This window comes from Panthera pardus, unplaced genomic scaffold (assembly GCF_024362965.1).
Source record: "Panthera pardus isolate Hobbes unplaced genomic scaffold, ASM2436296v1 HiC_scaffold_6, whole genome shotgun sequence".
NCBI classification, from domain to species: Eukaryota; Metazoa; Chordata; class Mammalia; order Carnivora; family Felidae; genus Panthera; species Panthera pardus.
Genome location: NW_026526991.1, coordinates 135,912,992 through 135,929,635, shown reverse-complemented (window position 1 = coordinate 135,929,635; position 16,644 = coordinate 135,912,992). Strand labels below are relative to the sequence as shown.

The window sequence follows — 16,644 nt, the reverse complement described above, 5'->3', positions numbered from 1 at the left end:
GACACAGAATCCGAAACAGGCTCCAGGCTCTGAGCTGTCAGCACAGAGTCCCACGCGGGGCTCAAACCCACGAACCGTGAGATCACGACCTGCTCCAAAGTCAGACGCTTAATTGACTTAACCCCAGGCACCCCTGTAGTAGTGTTTAAAACAATTTTTAGGGGCACGTGGGTGGCTCAGTCAGTTAAGCGACCGACTTCGCTCACGTCATGATCTCACTGTGTCTCCCTCTCTCTCTGACTCTCCCCCTGCTCTCTCTCTCTCTCTCTCTCAAAAATAAATAAACATTAAAAAACCACAATTTTTATATTAATCTCAATCTCTTATTAATAGAAAAATTAAATTAGTAAATAAAATATATCCATCCAATGGAATATCATTCAGCTTTTAAAAATTATGAAATGAGGGGCGCCTGGGTGGCTCAGTTGGTTAAGCGTCCAACTTCATCTCAGGTCATGATCTCACTGTCCATGGGTTCGAGCCCCGTGTTGGGCTCTGTGCTGACAGCTCGGAGCCTGGAGCCTGCTTCGGATTCTGTGTCTCCCTCTCTCTCTGCCCCTCCCCTGCTCACGCTCTGTCTCTGTCTCAAAAATAAAAACATTAAAAAATGTTTTTTAATTATGGAATGAATCTGTATTTATTAACATGGAAAGATGTCCACAATATCTTAAGTGAAAAAAGCTGGTTGAGATAAAAATGAACCAAAAAAGAATCTCCAGTAGGCCAGATGTATGTCCATATGCACAGGACAGCCTTGAAGGATAGATCCCAAAGTATTAAGTCATGGTGGAATTGTAGATAATCTTTACTTTCTTTTTTAAAACAAATTTCCTTTTTTCCTGACGTTGTTGACACGATACTGTCATCAGAAGACAGTAAAGTTGTAAAAGCAAAACTACCTGTGCCTAAGTAAATAAAAATAAAATAGAAAAGTCCCAGAGGAAATAACGGGAAACATGGCAAATCAGTGAGAGATGTTTTGAGTTTTTAGACTTATCATTAATCATCATTATGACTAAAAACCAGAAATAAATTTCTAGGCAGAGATGGTGTACCCTAGGGTAAACTATTTCTTCACACTGACTAATAGGCTTGTTATGCATTTACTGTCCACGGAGGGATTTATTGGAAAAGGCCAGCTGATGTTAACTATGGTTCTACTTTCATAATGCATCTTCCTGTTTCTTCTGAATAAGAATAGAATCTGCAGACTCCAAGTCCAGGGAGGGGAGGGCTCTTGAGCCAACGATACGACAGAGCAGTTTGAATTCAGTGACAAACTCAGATCCTTGGCCTCTTCCTCAATTATATCCAGGCAAACTGAGTAAAGAAACCGACACCAAAATCACTAAAATGATAGGTAAACGTATCAACTGGCAAGTTCCCCACCCTTTGGTGTTTCCTCGCGGGGTGCATGGGCTGGAGAAAAAGGAAGACAGAGAGGTCTGGTGAGCCAGAGGACAACAGAGGAGGATTTGAGTTGGGGGAGGGAGGAGAAAGAGTGGATTATTGCTTGGGAGGCCGGGAAAGGCCAGTAACTCCCTGCCCTGCCTTCATCCTACAGCGCATGCGGGTCTGACGTAAGAGGTGGCCTTGGCAGCCAGTGGCCACTGTCCAGTGCGGATGATGAAAATGTCCCCTGAGAATATGGGGACTCACCATTCCTTAGCAGTCCCCGCAAACTAGGTCAGCCAAGGAGTGCTATTTGCCATGTGGCCATGACCAGAGTGCTGGTGTGCCTGTGTCCGAGGAAGGCAGTTTTGAAGTAAGAATATCAATTCATTATTCCTGGGCAGTGTTTCTCTGCTGTCTCTTACTGTGCTAAGCACATAACAAGTGTTGGGTTCAGAGTAGGCACTTAATAAACACGTAATTGATTGAATTAAACCCTTAAGGGTCCATAAATTGAAGTACTTCTGACCTGCTGTTTGCTTCTCAATGAGAAATCTGCATTTTATTGCAACTTAGGACCAACGTGGCACCAAGTAGAACTCGATTTATATTGAATAAACAGATGAATGATATAGAGCTAGCTCGTATTAAAGGCTGAGCATATCAAATGCAGCAAATTTATTTCTGATATGAAAGACGAGAGGTATGACAGTTTGAAAATCTAACTCTTCCCTCCCAGCATATTAAAGGGACGTGGCAGGGTGAACGCTTGTCCTAGGCGACATTCTACCTTTTTATTTTATAATCGGGAGTCCTCAAGAATAGCCTAGCCAAGGATTGGAGACCAGATAGTTAGAATGAAGGAATGAAATTATTGATTAAAAAGGCTGCCAAGTGAGCCTGTAGATATTTAAGACAATGAAATGATGAATCACACTTCCTAAACGTTTATTAATAAATGTCCAAGTCCTCAACTTCACTTATTCATTTGCTGTTTATTAGGCATCTACCATTTACCATTTTCTGTTGAACTAAAAAAAAAAAAGCAACTTTTAAAAGCTGTGGTAATCATTTATATAGCTTATTTTAAAAATGGTGATATCAGTGGTTATCGATGGGCTGATTAAAATATTCACATTTGCTAAGCGACTACTACGGTAAAGCGTTTATATACCCTTACAAACACTCTCAACTGCTTGCTTCTTCGTGCAGAAATAGCAACATTTACTGATGCTCAGGGAGCCAGTGAATGTCTCTGCCACTTGAACCTGACGGGTATACTCTTGGTCCACAGTACTGGGATATATATGACGTAGTCGGAAGTCACCATCACTAAGTGTCTTTAGAAAACTAGCATGATTTCCATTTTAGCTTCCACCTTCTTAGCAGATAAAACTTAACGCCTAGTGAAGTATAACTCATTTTTATTTCTTTGCTGACAATTATTTGATCTGTCTTGTTAAGTTAGGTGCTAACATGTTTATATTGAAGCACCCTCGAAGAAGGAAATCTTATAACAGGAAAGATTTAAAGTTTTTGTTTGTTTGTTTGTTTTTTGTAATTCTCTGTATGTCCAAAGTTTCTTGCACGGAGCTATCAGACTATTGCAGGTGTTGAGTTAATGTCTATTACACGACACTTCAGAGTTTGGGAGAGAGTTTCTGATGTTTTAGTCCAGTGAAAGTCACGAACTGGAGAAATACATCATAAGATGATATCCTGTAGTAAAGTAGTTGTTTGAAAATCGACATAGGAAATATGGCCCCCAAATTTTATGTGTAGGATTTTATCCTACAGATTTCTTTGCACATAGCCAAGTGATAGATAGAAGGCTTTCCAATTAATCACTGTTTGTCATGTAGCCAAGACTGTCAACAGTCACATGCCCATAGGGGGTTGGCTACACAAATTGTAGCAAATCCAGGTAGTGGAATATTTGGTAGTTGTTTTAAAGAATGAGGTGGTTTCTATGTGTTGATATGGAAGGATTTCCACGAGGTACCATTAGTTGAAAATGAACACAGGTGCAACACAGTGAAACTAAAATACCTAGCTAGCATCGTGTATCGATCCTCTCTGAAAGGATGCCCAGAAAGCTGGTAACAGGAGTAACTTTCTTCCTACAAGGGAATTTTCAGTTTAAGATGGGGCTTTGTGCTGTATATGTTTTTGTAATTTGTAATTTTTAAACCCCGGCAAATATTACCAATTCAAAAAAATGAATAAAAAACTTAAAACTTTGTGGAAAGGTGAGCATAGTATATTACATAAGGAGAAAAATTAGGCTGGCTACTTGACTTACTGGTCACCTCTTACGTGATAAACATATTTTAGTTTCAATCTCTTGCCTTTGCATATAAGCTGTTAAAATGGCTGAAGCTGCTTGTTTTTTTTTTCTAGATGACACTTGATGCAGATAAAATATAATCATAAAAATATGAGTCGTTCTCTAAGAGGATAACTCGTGAATAGAAAATAGAAATAAGTTGTGTTTTCTCTGTATAAATTACAGTGGTTTGTTTTTTTTTTTTGGCTTATTGAAAACTTGTACAGACAAAAGTCTTAGTCTCTCTTACTACTTGCATTTCTGCCTTCTTTCTCTTCTTCTCTCTCCTCCCCTCCCTTCCTCTTTTTCTTTCCTCTTTTCCTTGCAAACACTTTTCCACTCTCCTCCTTAACACTCACCGGGACAGTCTCTTCCTCTCCTACGTTGAGTGTTGTGTGCATCTTGTGTAGACAGCAGCCTTTATCCCAAGAAGTGTGGCCAGTCTTGCTGTAAAGCGCATGGGGCTAACACCCTGCGAGAGATTAATGCAGCTGACGGATGAATAACATCATGTTACTGACAGCCGCTCACACGCTTGTGGTTCTCTGCTAAGTCTGGGATGAGTCTAGCCCGGCTTAGTGGAACTGAGTAGCTGAACGAGGAGGCCCTTTTGTGATGTGCCAGCTCTCTGGTTCCCACGTGTGTAGCCTGACAGAGAGAAGCTACCAGTATTGAGATAAACAGTCATGGTAGAATCCCATAAGTAGGGTGATCCTATCTATGACTTATTATCTACACCGAGTCACTTTTGACAGTGAAAGGGGCCGCGAGTGGCCGTGCTGGGGCAGCAGGCATAAGCCAGGACTGTTCCGCACCCTGAGACCGAGGTCCTCAGGGCAGAAGCACTGCTAGGACCAAAGAAACAAAACGCTTACCAGTCACAGTTCCGGAACTGTACGAATAGGTACCTGCAGGGAAGAGAGTGCAGTTCAGTTATTGCCGTAGTCCTAAAGGCACTCATTTCTCGTTAAGCAGGAGGAATTCTAGACATTTTGGCTCCCATCTTAAAGCCTGAGAGAGTCATGGCTGGCGGAACCAAACTTCCGTTAGCAAAGAACAAGGGTAGTTTACTTAGCTGCTGGGCCATGCTTAAGGATCACATATGCCCTTTTGCACAACAAAGGAAACCATCAACAAAACGAAAAGGCAACTTACTAAATTGGAGAAGCTATTTGCAAGCGACATAACTAATAAGGGGTTAATATCCAAAATGTATAAATAACCTATACAACTCAACACACACACACACACATACACACACACACACACACACACAATCCAATTAAACATGGGCGGAGGACTTGAAAAGATGTTTTTCCAAAGAAGACATACAGATGGCCAACAGGCACATGAAAGGATCCTCAACATCACTGATCGTCACGGAAATGCAAGTGAAAAACCACAATGAGATATTACCTTACACCCGTGAGGATGACTAGAGTCAAAAAGGCAAGACATAACGAGTGTTAGGGAGGATGTGGAGAAAAGGGAAACTTGTGCACTGTTGGTGGGAATGTAAACCGGTGCAGCCACTGTGGAAAACAGTATGGAGGTTCCTCAAAAGATTAAAGAGCTACCACATGATCCAGTATTCTACTGGGTATTTACCCAGAGAAAGCAAAAACACTAATTTGAAAAGTTATATGCACCCGAATGTTTATTGCAGCACTATTTACAACAGCTGAGATATGGAAGCAAGCCCAAGTGTCCATCAATAGATGAATGGATAAAGAAGATGTGGTGTGTATAATCACAACGGAATGTTACTCAGCCATAGAAAACAATGACGTCATGCCATTTGCAACAACACAGACAGACCTAGACAGTATCAGGCTAAGTGAAATAAGGCAAACAGAGAAAGACAAATACCGTACGATTTCACTTGGATGTGGAATCTAAAAAACAAAACAAATGAACAAACAGACAAAAGCAGAAACACTCATAAATACAGAGAACGAACTGATGGGTGCCAGAGGGGAGGAGTGTGGGGGGCATGGGCAAGGTGGGTGAAGCGGGGGCGGGAGATACAGGCTTCCAGTTATGGGATGGCCAAGTCATGGGGATGAAAGGTGCAGAATGGGGAATGTAGTCAAATGTATTTTGTGGTAGCGAAGAAAACCCCCACAAAGAATCAGATATGCCTTTGCGGCAGACGCAGATTACCAAGGGCTGTTTCATACCGCAGATTGTGACTCCAGATTGCAGAAAGCTTCCACCGTCCTCCCATATTGGGAGACGGCAGATACCATTCAGATCGGCAAAGCCTCTGCCATGCAGGTCAATACGCCGAGCCTTCTCACCTCTGGGAGACGGACTTTCTTTTCCAGCTGACCGAGCCAAGGCAGAGCACAGAGGTTAGAGAGCAGAGCAAGGAGGCTGTGGCACAGAACAGGAGGCAGAGGGTTGCTGAGTGGCCTGGACTTTGGATTGCAAGGTGTGATGCTAGGCAGCCAGCTCACTCGAGGTCTCCACCCACATCTCATGGACTGCTGACCTCTCCTAAAGTGTGCAAAGCCAGTGCTAACCTGGCGTCTCCTGCGAGGCAGAGGGGGTGTGTTCCAAGGCCTTTGCTGTTGTCTGAGCTGGGGCTCGGGAGGGTTCATTATTGATTACCCCTGTGGTTCCCGCAGCTGGAGGCTTTGATGGTATCAGCCTGGAGCCTGGCTCGGTAGCTGCCTTTGTGGCCACTGTGCTGTCTGACTTGGAAGTGAATGCTGGCTCTGTAGGAAAGTGCAAGATATGGAGAACATAAATACTTTGAAGAGTGTCTCCGCGCAGCTCTAGAAGACAGTGGACTTCAGACTTGCTCTAGTGAGCCCACCCCGGGCCGGCCCTCGCCCGGCACCCTCCTCCAGGGCTCTTTGGGGAAATCCCTTCAGTGAGTAGCCTATTCCTCCATCTGGATGGCCGAGGGACATTTGAGAACACGAGAGGATCTACAGCTATTTATCATGGTGCACGTAACCTAAAGATCCCACGGATTCGAGTCGTTCCCGGCTTGTTTACTAGAGAAGGCGCGGAAGATGCGGTGAGGGACTGATCTCAAAAAACAAGTATGACTGTATTTACCAAAGATATCTGGGCTGCTGATTTTAGTTTCCTTTCTGCGTGTTTGCACACAACTTTTGAAATAAGGGGAAGCCTGAGATTCAGCAGACCGAGTTTTAGAGTATTTGAAGACAGTGCCCTGGTTTTGCCCCGATCTAAGGGAGGGCAGCCCTCCTGGTGTTTATGTCCTCACCCTCCCTGTGCTAACTGGCATATAGCTGCTCCCAAACTGTGAGGCGTGGTGGCAAGACTTCACTATTCTCTTTCCATGAAAAATGGGTCTTCCGTTGCACTCTTAATGTCTGAGAGTTTGATGGCACAGTTTCATCTGACCACGTGTTTGATGCACAAAGCAAGGCTGGGAGAGGCCCCTTGATTATTCTCATCAGTGGGTGATCTGGGCATGACTTGGGTCAAAGGGGTCTTGGAATTACCCCAAACTTAAATGTAGCCAGTACTCTACTATATCCTCTTGTTTGTAGTCAACTAACTAACTAACTAGGAGGAAACCTCCTTCTGGCCTGTCTTCCCTTCAGCATTGGTTCTCAGCCTTGGCTCCCTGAGAATCACCTGGGGAGCTTCTAGAACCCGAGTTCCCAGACTGCTCCCCAGACCACCAGAGTTCCAAGGAGATCCCAGTGTGCATCCACGGCTAAGAAGCCGTGTTCTAGCTCAGAGCTGCCAACGGCCGCAGAGAGAGTACACCTGGGGCCAAAAGGGGGAGACCAGGGCCAGGAAAAGCCACTGGATGACCAGACATAAAACCTCAAGAGTTAAGTGTAAAGTAAGGCTTTCCCAGGATATAGAGCACATTGTCCCAAGCAGCTAAGGTCTCAAATTTTCTTGACATCAGGACAGTGCCAGGGATCACCTGGGTTGGTTAAGTGTCCAACTTCGTCGGCTCAGGTCATGATCTCGTGGTTCATGAGTTTGAACCCTGCATCGGGCTCTGTGCTGACAGCTCAGAGCCTGAAGCCTGCTTTGGATTCTGTGTCTCCCTCTCTCTCTGCCCCTCCCCTGCTCTGTCTCTGTCTCTGTCTCAAAAATAAATAAACATTTAAAAAGAAAAAAACATCAGGACAGTGCTGAGCAAATTGGGATAGAAGATTACCTAAGAAAGACCCTGGAAATGCGGGATGTTCGCAGCTTTTTACCAGAGCTGTCATAGTTGGGATGGTTGGGGGACAATTCTTCAGGGGTCCCTCATGTTTCCCCATGCCTTGTCAGCAGAGTCCCTGACAGCCCTTTCTCAGGACTAACTTTTCAAGGATGCTCATGAAATCTCGGAAGGTGGAGATGGCACCTCCCTCTGGAGCAAAGGGCAGACATGGTCGGCCAGTTATAAAAGACTCCAGTTGCTTGAACTCAGGCCTCCTCTCCTGTGGGGCAGCCTGCTGGATGTACAGGCATCTTCTAGACCCATCCCTGCTGCCCCCGTGGGACACAGGGAGGAGGGAATTGACAAAAGCATGCCCACGCTCCCGCTGACTGCTGAGCCCTGTAAGGGAGTCCTTGGTCTCTGAATTGGGGAGCTAATGTTCTTCGCAGGCACCCAGGAAGTTTTGGTGGGTTAACACACCAGGCAGGCAAAACCTCAGATCCTCCCCAATTCTTGATGAGGAAATACATCTGCAACTAAGTCTGATCCGGCATATGAAAAGTGGATTTGGAACCACTATTAATTACAGTAAAACCTTGGATTGCAAGTAACCTGTTCTGTGAGTGTTCCACAAGACAAGCAAACATTTCTAATAAATTTTAACTTGATAAACCAATGATGTCTTGCAATACAGGTTGTACGTGACACTGAACGTCACATGATCATACCTGAGCCAATGGTTCTTGAAATTCCCGTTGATATACGAGTGCTTTAGATTACAAGCATGTTTCCAGAACGAATTATGCTCGCAAACCAAGGTTTTACTGTAAGTCCAATGAAACCTGGATATCAAGCACCTTTGATTTAAAAGAGAAAACGAAGCTACTATAAAATTTAATTTTGACTCAAATAAAAAGTGGGTTCTGTTTGTTGGAGTCTGCAGTGGGACTCCAGCAGGGCCTCAAGAATCTGACACATTTGTGGGGACCTGAGAGGTGGTGGAGAATAGGAGTCCTTAAAACGTTTCCAACGTCCCTACCTTTTCCAGAAAGGGAGGTGCTCTCTGGCTCTGGGGTCACCCCTGCCGGCATTTCTGTAGAGGATGGCTTTAGATGAGTCAGGGAGGGGTCTCCTAGAGAGAGCATAACCACATGGCATTTATGAGCCTGAGGGTGGAGACTTGCTTCAGAACTGGCTACAAATAAAAAAATAATACATACAGAAATTTAAAATGGAGATATCCGGCTTCCTGGGAGAGGTCAGAAGCACAAGAAATAGTCAACAAACAATGTGTCCCAATCTGTCATTCCCATGCAAATGCAAACAGACTGCCAACTATTTTTCTAGGCTTTCCAAAAAGTTGCGCACGTATCAAATGTCTTTTATTTTTGGGTAGAAGGGTATTCATGAGATCAACTCAGTTTTATAATGTTGTCTTTTACATGGGAAAATACATGACTACTCAGTAGCTTCAGTTATTTTGTAAGGAAAAAAAATAAAATAAAAGCATCCCAAGCACAAGAGGTTAGGAAAAGTAATGGAGGGAGTTGTTAGTGGCAGAAGGTGAGATGTCTTTGTGCCAGTGAAGCCTCAGGGTGCTCGAGTCTGTAGGTTCTACAAGTCTGTAATTCCAGGTCTCCCCCCTTCCTTCCTCTCTCCCCACCCCCCACCAGCTGGTTCAGAGCCTACAACTCTTCTCCATCCTGGATTCGTTCATCCAAATGGATTGGAACTTCAAAGAAACAGTCACTCTCCCTGCAGTGGAAAGCCCTTATTTTTGCCCCTGGATTACAGGTACTAGCGCGTGCCCGGACTGGACAGAGTAAGCTGTCTACTCTGTGTTTTTGCCACAGTGCTATTGCTCGTACCTGTCCTCACCCAGCTCATCATTGGAGTGGCATTTGATGCCATGTGGTACTATGTTCTGCCGCTGAGTGATTCCCTTGCAACAAACAGAAGGCTTCCTCCTTGCCCTGATGTCTGCGAGACGGACGTGCAGGGGGAGAGGGAAGGAGCGCACACTCAGTGAGAAAGTCTGGCTCTTCAAGGACTCTTACAGCAGAGGGAATTTGCTCTAGAACAACTCCTTCTGTCCCCTTCCCCAGAGAGGAGTTGAGAATGTTCACAAATGTTATATGAGAAAGTATCTAGCTTGCAGTTGGATAGCCACCAAATATGCAATAAACCATGAGCTACTCTTTATGTTTCCAAAGTAAGGGACTTAGTAGTCCTGGAAATAGCCCTACTGGCTTCCACTCCAAGGTTGTTGACTTCTTCTGGCAAAATTACCCAGTTGTGGACAGTTAAAAATAATTGATTCGGACAACCTTCCCTCACACGTGCTCTGGAGTGCTGGCTGGACACCAGCCATGGGTGACCAGGCTAAGGGAATCTGCTCGGTGGGTACCCCCATTCTCCTGGGTGGCTAACAACAGAGAACAGTAATAATTTCCCTGCACACCATCTTCTAGGAAGAAATTGGGAAAGATCTCTGGAAAGCAAGCATGCTGTGAACATACACCCTTGTCTGTAGCCAAATTCTATCATAATCTTAAAGCACTGATAGTAATAATATAGGCATAACTCAGAGAGATACTGTGGGTTCAGTTTGAGACCACCATGATAAAGTGAATGTGGCAATAGAGCAAGTCACATGAATATTTTGGTTTCTCAGTGCATAGAAAAGTTATGTTTAGGGAGGGGCCAAGATGGCAGAACAGCATGGAAGTTTTTTGCGTCTCTTGTCCCTGAAATAGAGCCAGATCAACATTAAACCATCCTGCACACCTAGAAAACTTATTTGAGGATTAATACAACAATCTGTACAACCTGAACCCGAGAAAAGTTATGTTTACACTATAGTTTATTAAATGGGCAATAACATTGTGCCTAAAAAAATCAATATACATACCTTAATTTAAAATGCTTTCCTGCTAAAAAATACTAACCATCATTTGAGCTTTCAGTGAGTCATAATCTTTTTGCTGGTGGAGGGTCCTCCCTCGATGGTGATGGCTGCTGACTGATCAGGGTGGTGGTTGCTGAAGGTTGGGGTGGCTGTGGCGATTCCTTAAAATAAGACACCAGTGGGGGCACCTGGGTGGCTCAGTTGGTTAAGCATCTGACACTTCGTTTTGGCTCAGATCATGATGTCACAGTCCATGGATTTGAGCCCCGCATCAGGTTCTATGTGGAGCCTGCTCAGGATTCTCTCTCTCCCTCTCTCTCTGCCCCTCCCCCACTTGAGTGCACACACTCTCTCTCTTTCACTCTCTCTCAAAATAAATAAACAAAACAAAACAAAATAAGAGACCCCAATGAAGTTTGCTGCAGCGACTGACCCTTCCTTTCACGAATGATTCCTCTGTAGCAGGTGATGCTGTTTGATAGCATTTAACCCACAGTAGAACTTTCAAAATTGAAGTCAATGCTCTCAAACCTGCTGCTGCTTTACAACTGAGTTTGTGTCATATCCTGAATCCTCTGTTGTCATTTCAACAATCTTCACAGCATCTCAGCAGGAATAGATTCCATCTCAGGAACCCATGGGAAGCAGCAACTCCTCATCCGTTCAAGTTTTATCCTGAGATTGCAGCCATTCAGTCCCATCTCAAGGCCCCACTTCTGATTCTGGTCCTCTCGCTGTTTCCACCTCATCTGCAGTGACTCCCTCCACTGAGGTCGTGAGCCCCTCACAGTCATCCACGAGGGCTGGAACCAGCTTCTCCCAACCCCTGTTATCCTGTGAATGTCGATATTTTGACTCCTTCCCACGAATCATGAGTGTTCTTAATAGCATCTGGAATGGAGAATCCTTTCCAGAAGGTTTTCAATTTACTTTGCCCAGATCCATCAGAGGAATGGCAGTGATAGCCTCATGGAATGTATTTCTTAAATAATAAGACTTGACAGTTGAAATGACTCCTTGAGCCATGGGCTACAGCATGGGTGTTGTGTTAACAGGCATGAGAACAATAATAATGCCGTTATCCATTTCCATCGGAGCTCTTGGGTGACCAGTGCATTGTCAATGAGCAGTCATATTTTGACAGGAGTCGTCTTGAGCAGTGGGGCTCAGCAGTGGGCTTAAAATATTCAGGAAACTACGGGGCACCTGGGTGGCTCAGTCAGTTGAGCGACTGACTCTTGGTTTTAGCTCAGGTCATGATCTTGAAGTTCATGAGTTCGAGCCTCACGTCGGGCTCTGTGCTAACATTGCAGAGCCTGCTTGGGATTCTCTCTCTCTTTCTCTCTATGCCCCTCCTCTGCTTGTGCTCTCTCTTCATTTCTGTCTCTCTCAAAATAAATAAATAAACTTAAAAAAATGTTCAGTAAACCATGTTGTAAACAGAAGTGCTGTCATCCAGGCTCTGTCGTTTCATTTCCAGAGCACAGGCAGAACGGATTTAGCATAGTTCTGAAGGGTGCTAGGCGTTTTGGAATGGTCAGTGAGCATTGGCTTCAACCCAAAGTCACCAGCTGCATTAGGCTCTCATGTGAGAGTCAGCCTGTCCTTTGAGGGGTTGAAGCCAGGCATTGACTTCTCCTTTCCGGCTATGAACGTCCTGGATGGTGTCTTCTCTCACTCTAAGGCTGTTTCATCTGCGTTGATCATCTGGATAAGCTAGATCTTCTGGATAATTTGCTCGCTTCACCTGCACTTTTATGTTGTAGAGACGACTCCTTTCCTCAAATCTCTTGAGCCCACCTCTGCCGGCTTCAAGCTTCCCCACCCCTGTCAGCTTTCATAGAACTGAAGAGAGGTCGGGCCTTGCTCTGGGTGAGGCTCTGGCTTAGGGGAATGTTGTGGCTGGTTTGACCTTCTATCCAGACCACTCACACTTTCTCCAGAAAGAAACACTCGTGTGTTCTCCGGAGTAGCACTTTCAGTTTCCTTTAAGGTCTTTTCCTTTGCATTCACAACTTAGCTGACTGTTGGGCACAAGGGTCCCAGCTTTTGGCCTGTCTTGACTTTTGACATGCTTTTTTTTCACTAAGCTTACTTATTCCTAGTTTTTGATTTGAGAAGAGATGTGATTCTTACTTTCACGTGAACGCTTAGAGGCCATCGTAGGGTTATTAATTGGCCTAATTTCTGTATTGTTCGGTCTCAGGCAACAGGGAGGTCCGAGGAGGGGGAGAGATGAGGTAGGAGCCAGTCGATGGAGCACTCAGGATACATACACAACATCGGCTGATGAAGTTAACTGCCTTACATGGGTGTGGGTTGTGGTACCCCAAAGCAATTACAGTAGGAACACCAAAGACTCTTGATCCCAGATCACCACAACAAATATGAGAAAGTTTGAAATACATCAAGAATTATCAAAATGTGACCTACAGACACAAAGTGGGCAACTACTGTTGGAAAAATGGCATCGACAGACTGACTCGCTTGAGGCAGGATCGCCACAAACCTTCAGTTCATAAAAACAAAACACACAATTATGTGTAAAATGCAACACCGCAGAGCGCAACAGAATGAGGTGTGGCTGTAGTGAATGTTGACCGGGGCTCACTTAACATTGCTACAACCCACAATGTTGACCTCAGGTTCATTTTCTAGATGATGAACGAAGTTCCAAGATAGGAGGGCCCTTGCTCAGGATGGTGCGGGGCCGAGCCAGGGTTGGAACTCAGAATTGTGTGACCCTAAATCCTGTACATTTCCCAGCCCCAGAGGTGTTGTTTAGAGGCCCAACGGTTCAGTTAGCCTCAGACTTCCACACAAATGTCTTGTCCCCCTCCCCTGAGAGATGGGCTCCCGCAGCCTTCCACACTGCCTTCCGTTCTCTGTACGGTCTTGGCGAGGGGGACAGAGAGACAGTGCAGGGCCGTGTACTTACTGATGCACTTGAGATTGGGAATTGTCCAGTGGGCAGTGTTCGTGGTCTTGTTAAGCACGCACTCTGTCAGGGTGGACGTCCCGGCTTTCCGCTTAAAGCCAGTGTTACAGGTATACCGCTCGGTGGAGTTCAGTTTGTAACTCTTGACCCGGATGTCTGCATGTTCCACAGATGTGGGAGGAGGGCACGTGACACCTGCAAAGGTGCAGACAAGAGGAGAGGTGACCACATTTCAGCTGGCTCAGAGGAGCTCCCCAGGGTCACTTGGGTGGCACTCAGCACCTTCGAGCCAGGGACTGGCTCTCCTGGGGGCCCCTTAGGATACACCCCACATTCCAAGCATGTGGAAAACGTTCAGTAAGGGCTCTCATCGTTTAGAGGCCTCCCAGAAGGCTTGCCTTAGGCGCTCGCCATCCAGCATGGCTCAGGACTGGGGAGTCATCAGTGGAAACCCTTCTCCCTTCCCTCCCCTTCCTATTGGTCTTCCCAGCCCACGCAGCCCAGCCCGGGCCTCTGAGCTCTCTTGCCTGAAAACAGTAGCAGCCCTGGGATTGCTCTCCCTGCTTGTTCTCCCTGAAAGCCTTTCATCCGTTTCTGTAACACAGCCAGGTATCTTCAGAAATGCATATGACGGTTTCACTCTTTCCTGGTTGCCCACTGCTCTTAGGATAAAAACTCACATCCTCAAGAAGTCTTCAAGGCTCTGCTGGATGGGGCCCCGCCTCCTCCCTAGCTACTCTCCCCCTGCCCCCCACCCCCGGCCACACTGGCCTTCGGTCCCCCCCACCCTCTGCCACTCACCATGCCTACCGCTCTCCCCAGCCCATCTCCTGCCATCCTCCCTAACTTGAACATGACTTTCTCAGGAAAGCCTTCCCTCCCTGCTGCTCCCCCCTCAAAGCAGCCAGGTCCTGTAGTTCCGTGTTCTTTCCCTGCACAGTCAGCTGCCTTCAGAGTTGTATGGAAGACACTGAGATGTTATAATGTCTGTCTGTCTGTCTCCTAATGTGCGCTGCGAGCTCTAGAGGGTGGGGGCCACATCTGTTTTGCCCGACACCACCCTCCCTGAGCCTAGTACAGTAACTGGCAAGAGAAGGTGTTCAAGAAACACCTGTTCAGAGAATGACATTTATTATGCACATGCCCTTTACCCCAGCGATTTCGCTTCTAAGAATTTTCCCGACAGACATGCTGGCATATTTATGAAGTGAGTATGTACAGAGTTATTGATTACAGTAGCCAGTATCTGTGTGAATTACCTCGCATGTGGTCAGCAGGAGACTAATTTAGTAACTTACAGTACAGCTACTCCTTGAAGAAGTGCTAGTCAGACCTCTGTAACAGACGAAAGGGTGCTCTTTATCACTGAAGTGGAAAGATCTCCCAGACACACTGTTACATTAGGAAGAAGATGAACAGAACCCCGTGTGTCATTCGCTGCCATCGGTGAAAAAAGAAGAAATGGTACCTATCCACAATTTTTTGTCTGTACATAAAATCTCTGAAAAGATGCAAAAGACTATTAACACTGGAGGAGAGACAGCTGAGGACATGCTGGGAGTGGGAGACTTTTTACTGAATGCCTTATCATAGCTTCTCACTTTTTTCCTTTCCATACTTTCTGAATTTTTAGTAGTACAAATGGTTTACCTGTTAAAAATGCTTTTGAAAGTTTTTGGAATGCTCTGTTTCTTCAGCTGTTTTGTAAATGGATGTTTTTCCTTTTCATAGATTACATCTAAGCCAGGGTGAGAATTGAAATAGTTAATAAATAACCAGTGCCACCGAGATGCTGACCGATTGGGATGGGTGCGGGCAATCATGGGGGCCGGGCGGCTGGCCACTGGCCACAGATGGAAGGCCACACTGATGAGGGCTGGCAGAATATTAGTTGTGCCCAAATGTTATATACTGTTTAAAATACATGAAATTCTTCATAATGAAATAAGTTGGGGTGAGGGATTTTGGGGTTCCCTGCCATAGGAACTCAGACCTCAGTTGAATCTAGGGCAAGAGAGGGGTAAATCATGCCAGGTGTGAGTGTTCACTGCTTCTATTGTAAGATGTTGCCTGTGAAATAAATGTGAGAAATGCAGAAGATTCTAGAATTAGGTATTTTTGGCTTTCTCTGAGCCAGTTAAGGCAGCTTGAGGTAAAATTGAAGCCAAGAGGTTTTGCAAAGCCATTGGGAGGATTCTGGGCCCTCTTTTGGGAGACAACCCACCAGTCACTCCCAGCAGACCGTGGGTGTGACGAAGTGCACGCCCAGTGAGAACTAACATACCTTTTGTCAGAAGAATGGTACCAAAAGAAGGTAAGAGCCAGAGCTAGACCGATTCCAGTTCTCTCCAAGCTGTGCTACAGTGTTGAAAATGCCCCCCACCCTTTCTAATTAGAAGTTGAAAGATTTGAGCAAGATTTAGACCCTAAGATTTTCTTCGGTATGAAACTTACTGGTTAAACCCCATGTCCTGGGACTTGCCCGACCATGTACATTGATTTCATTTTTGTGGCACCTCTACAGAGAGGTGCTCAGTAGATCTGCAGGGTAAACTCCAGACCTTGTCTAATGACTTGAGGGCGTGATACCTACTGAAGTTCTTGATCCCCGTATCTGGCTATATGCCAGGAACACACAGTTCTAGTCTGCAAGTGTGATGATTTAACTACTTGAAAATACTGTAAATGGCCCAAATCCCAAATGGATGAGGTGAGTTCAGTCACCTGTCCATCGTAGACTTTGGTGCAAGGTCTGAGGGGGACAGAATCTGGAAAATGCAACCATCTTCTGTATTTCTCCATGTCATAGTGAGGATTCTGGATTCTGCAACGTGAATCCCCATCCGTCCCAGAAAATGTAATGTCTCTCTGATCTTAACCTGGGTGTGGTGAGTGGTGCTGGTTTCCTTCTGCATCCTTCAAATAAGCCAGTC

At 45.4% G+C, this 16,644-nt stretch overlaps 2 protein-coding genes across 3 annotated transcripts in view; one reads left to right on the top strand and one right to left on the bottom strand.

Moving 5' to 3' along the window:
• The window catches only part of FBH1 (F-box DNA helicase 1), a 183,398-nt gene that overhangs the window by 70,522 nt on the left and 96,232 nt on the right, over positions 1 to 16,644 (top strand). The window lies entirely within an intron of this gene.
• Positions 1 to 16,644, bottom strand: part of IL15RA (interleukin 15 receptor subunit alpha) — a 51,081-nt gene that overhangs the window by 6,050 nt on the left and 28,387 nt on the right. Inside the window, exons 2-5 of one of the 2 annotated variants that reach the window (XM_019460873.2) lie at positions 13,712 to 13,906; positions 8,905 to 8,997; positions 6,244 to 6,438; positions 4,594 to 4,626 (exon numbers count right to left, since the gene is read on the bottom strand). In XM_019460873.2, coding sequence (XP_019316418.2) covers positions 4,594 to 4,626; positions 6,244 to 6,438; positions 8,905 to 8,997; positions 13,712 to 13,906 — 516 coding nt within the window. The remainder of the gene's footprint in view (positions 1 to 4,593; positions 4,627 to 6,243; positions 6,439 to 8,904; positions 8,998 to 13,711; positions 13,907 to 16,644) is intronic. The other variant, XM_019460874.2, reaches the window with a different exon arrangement.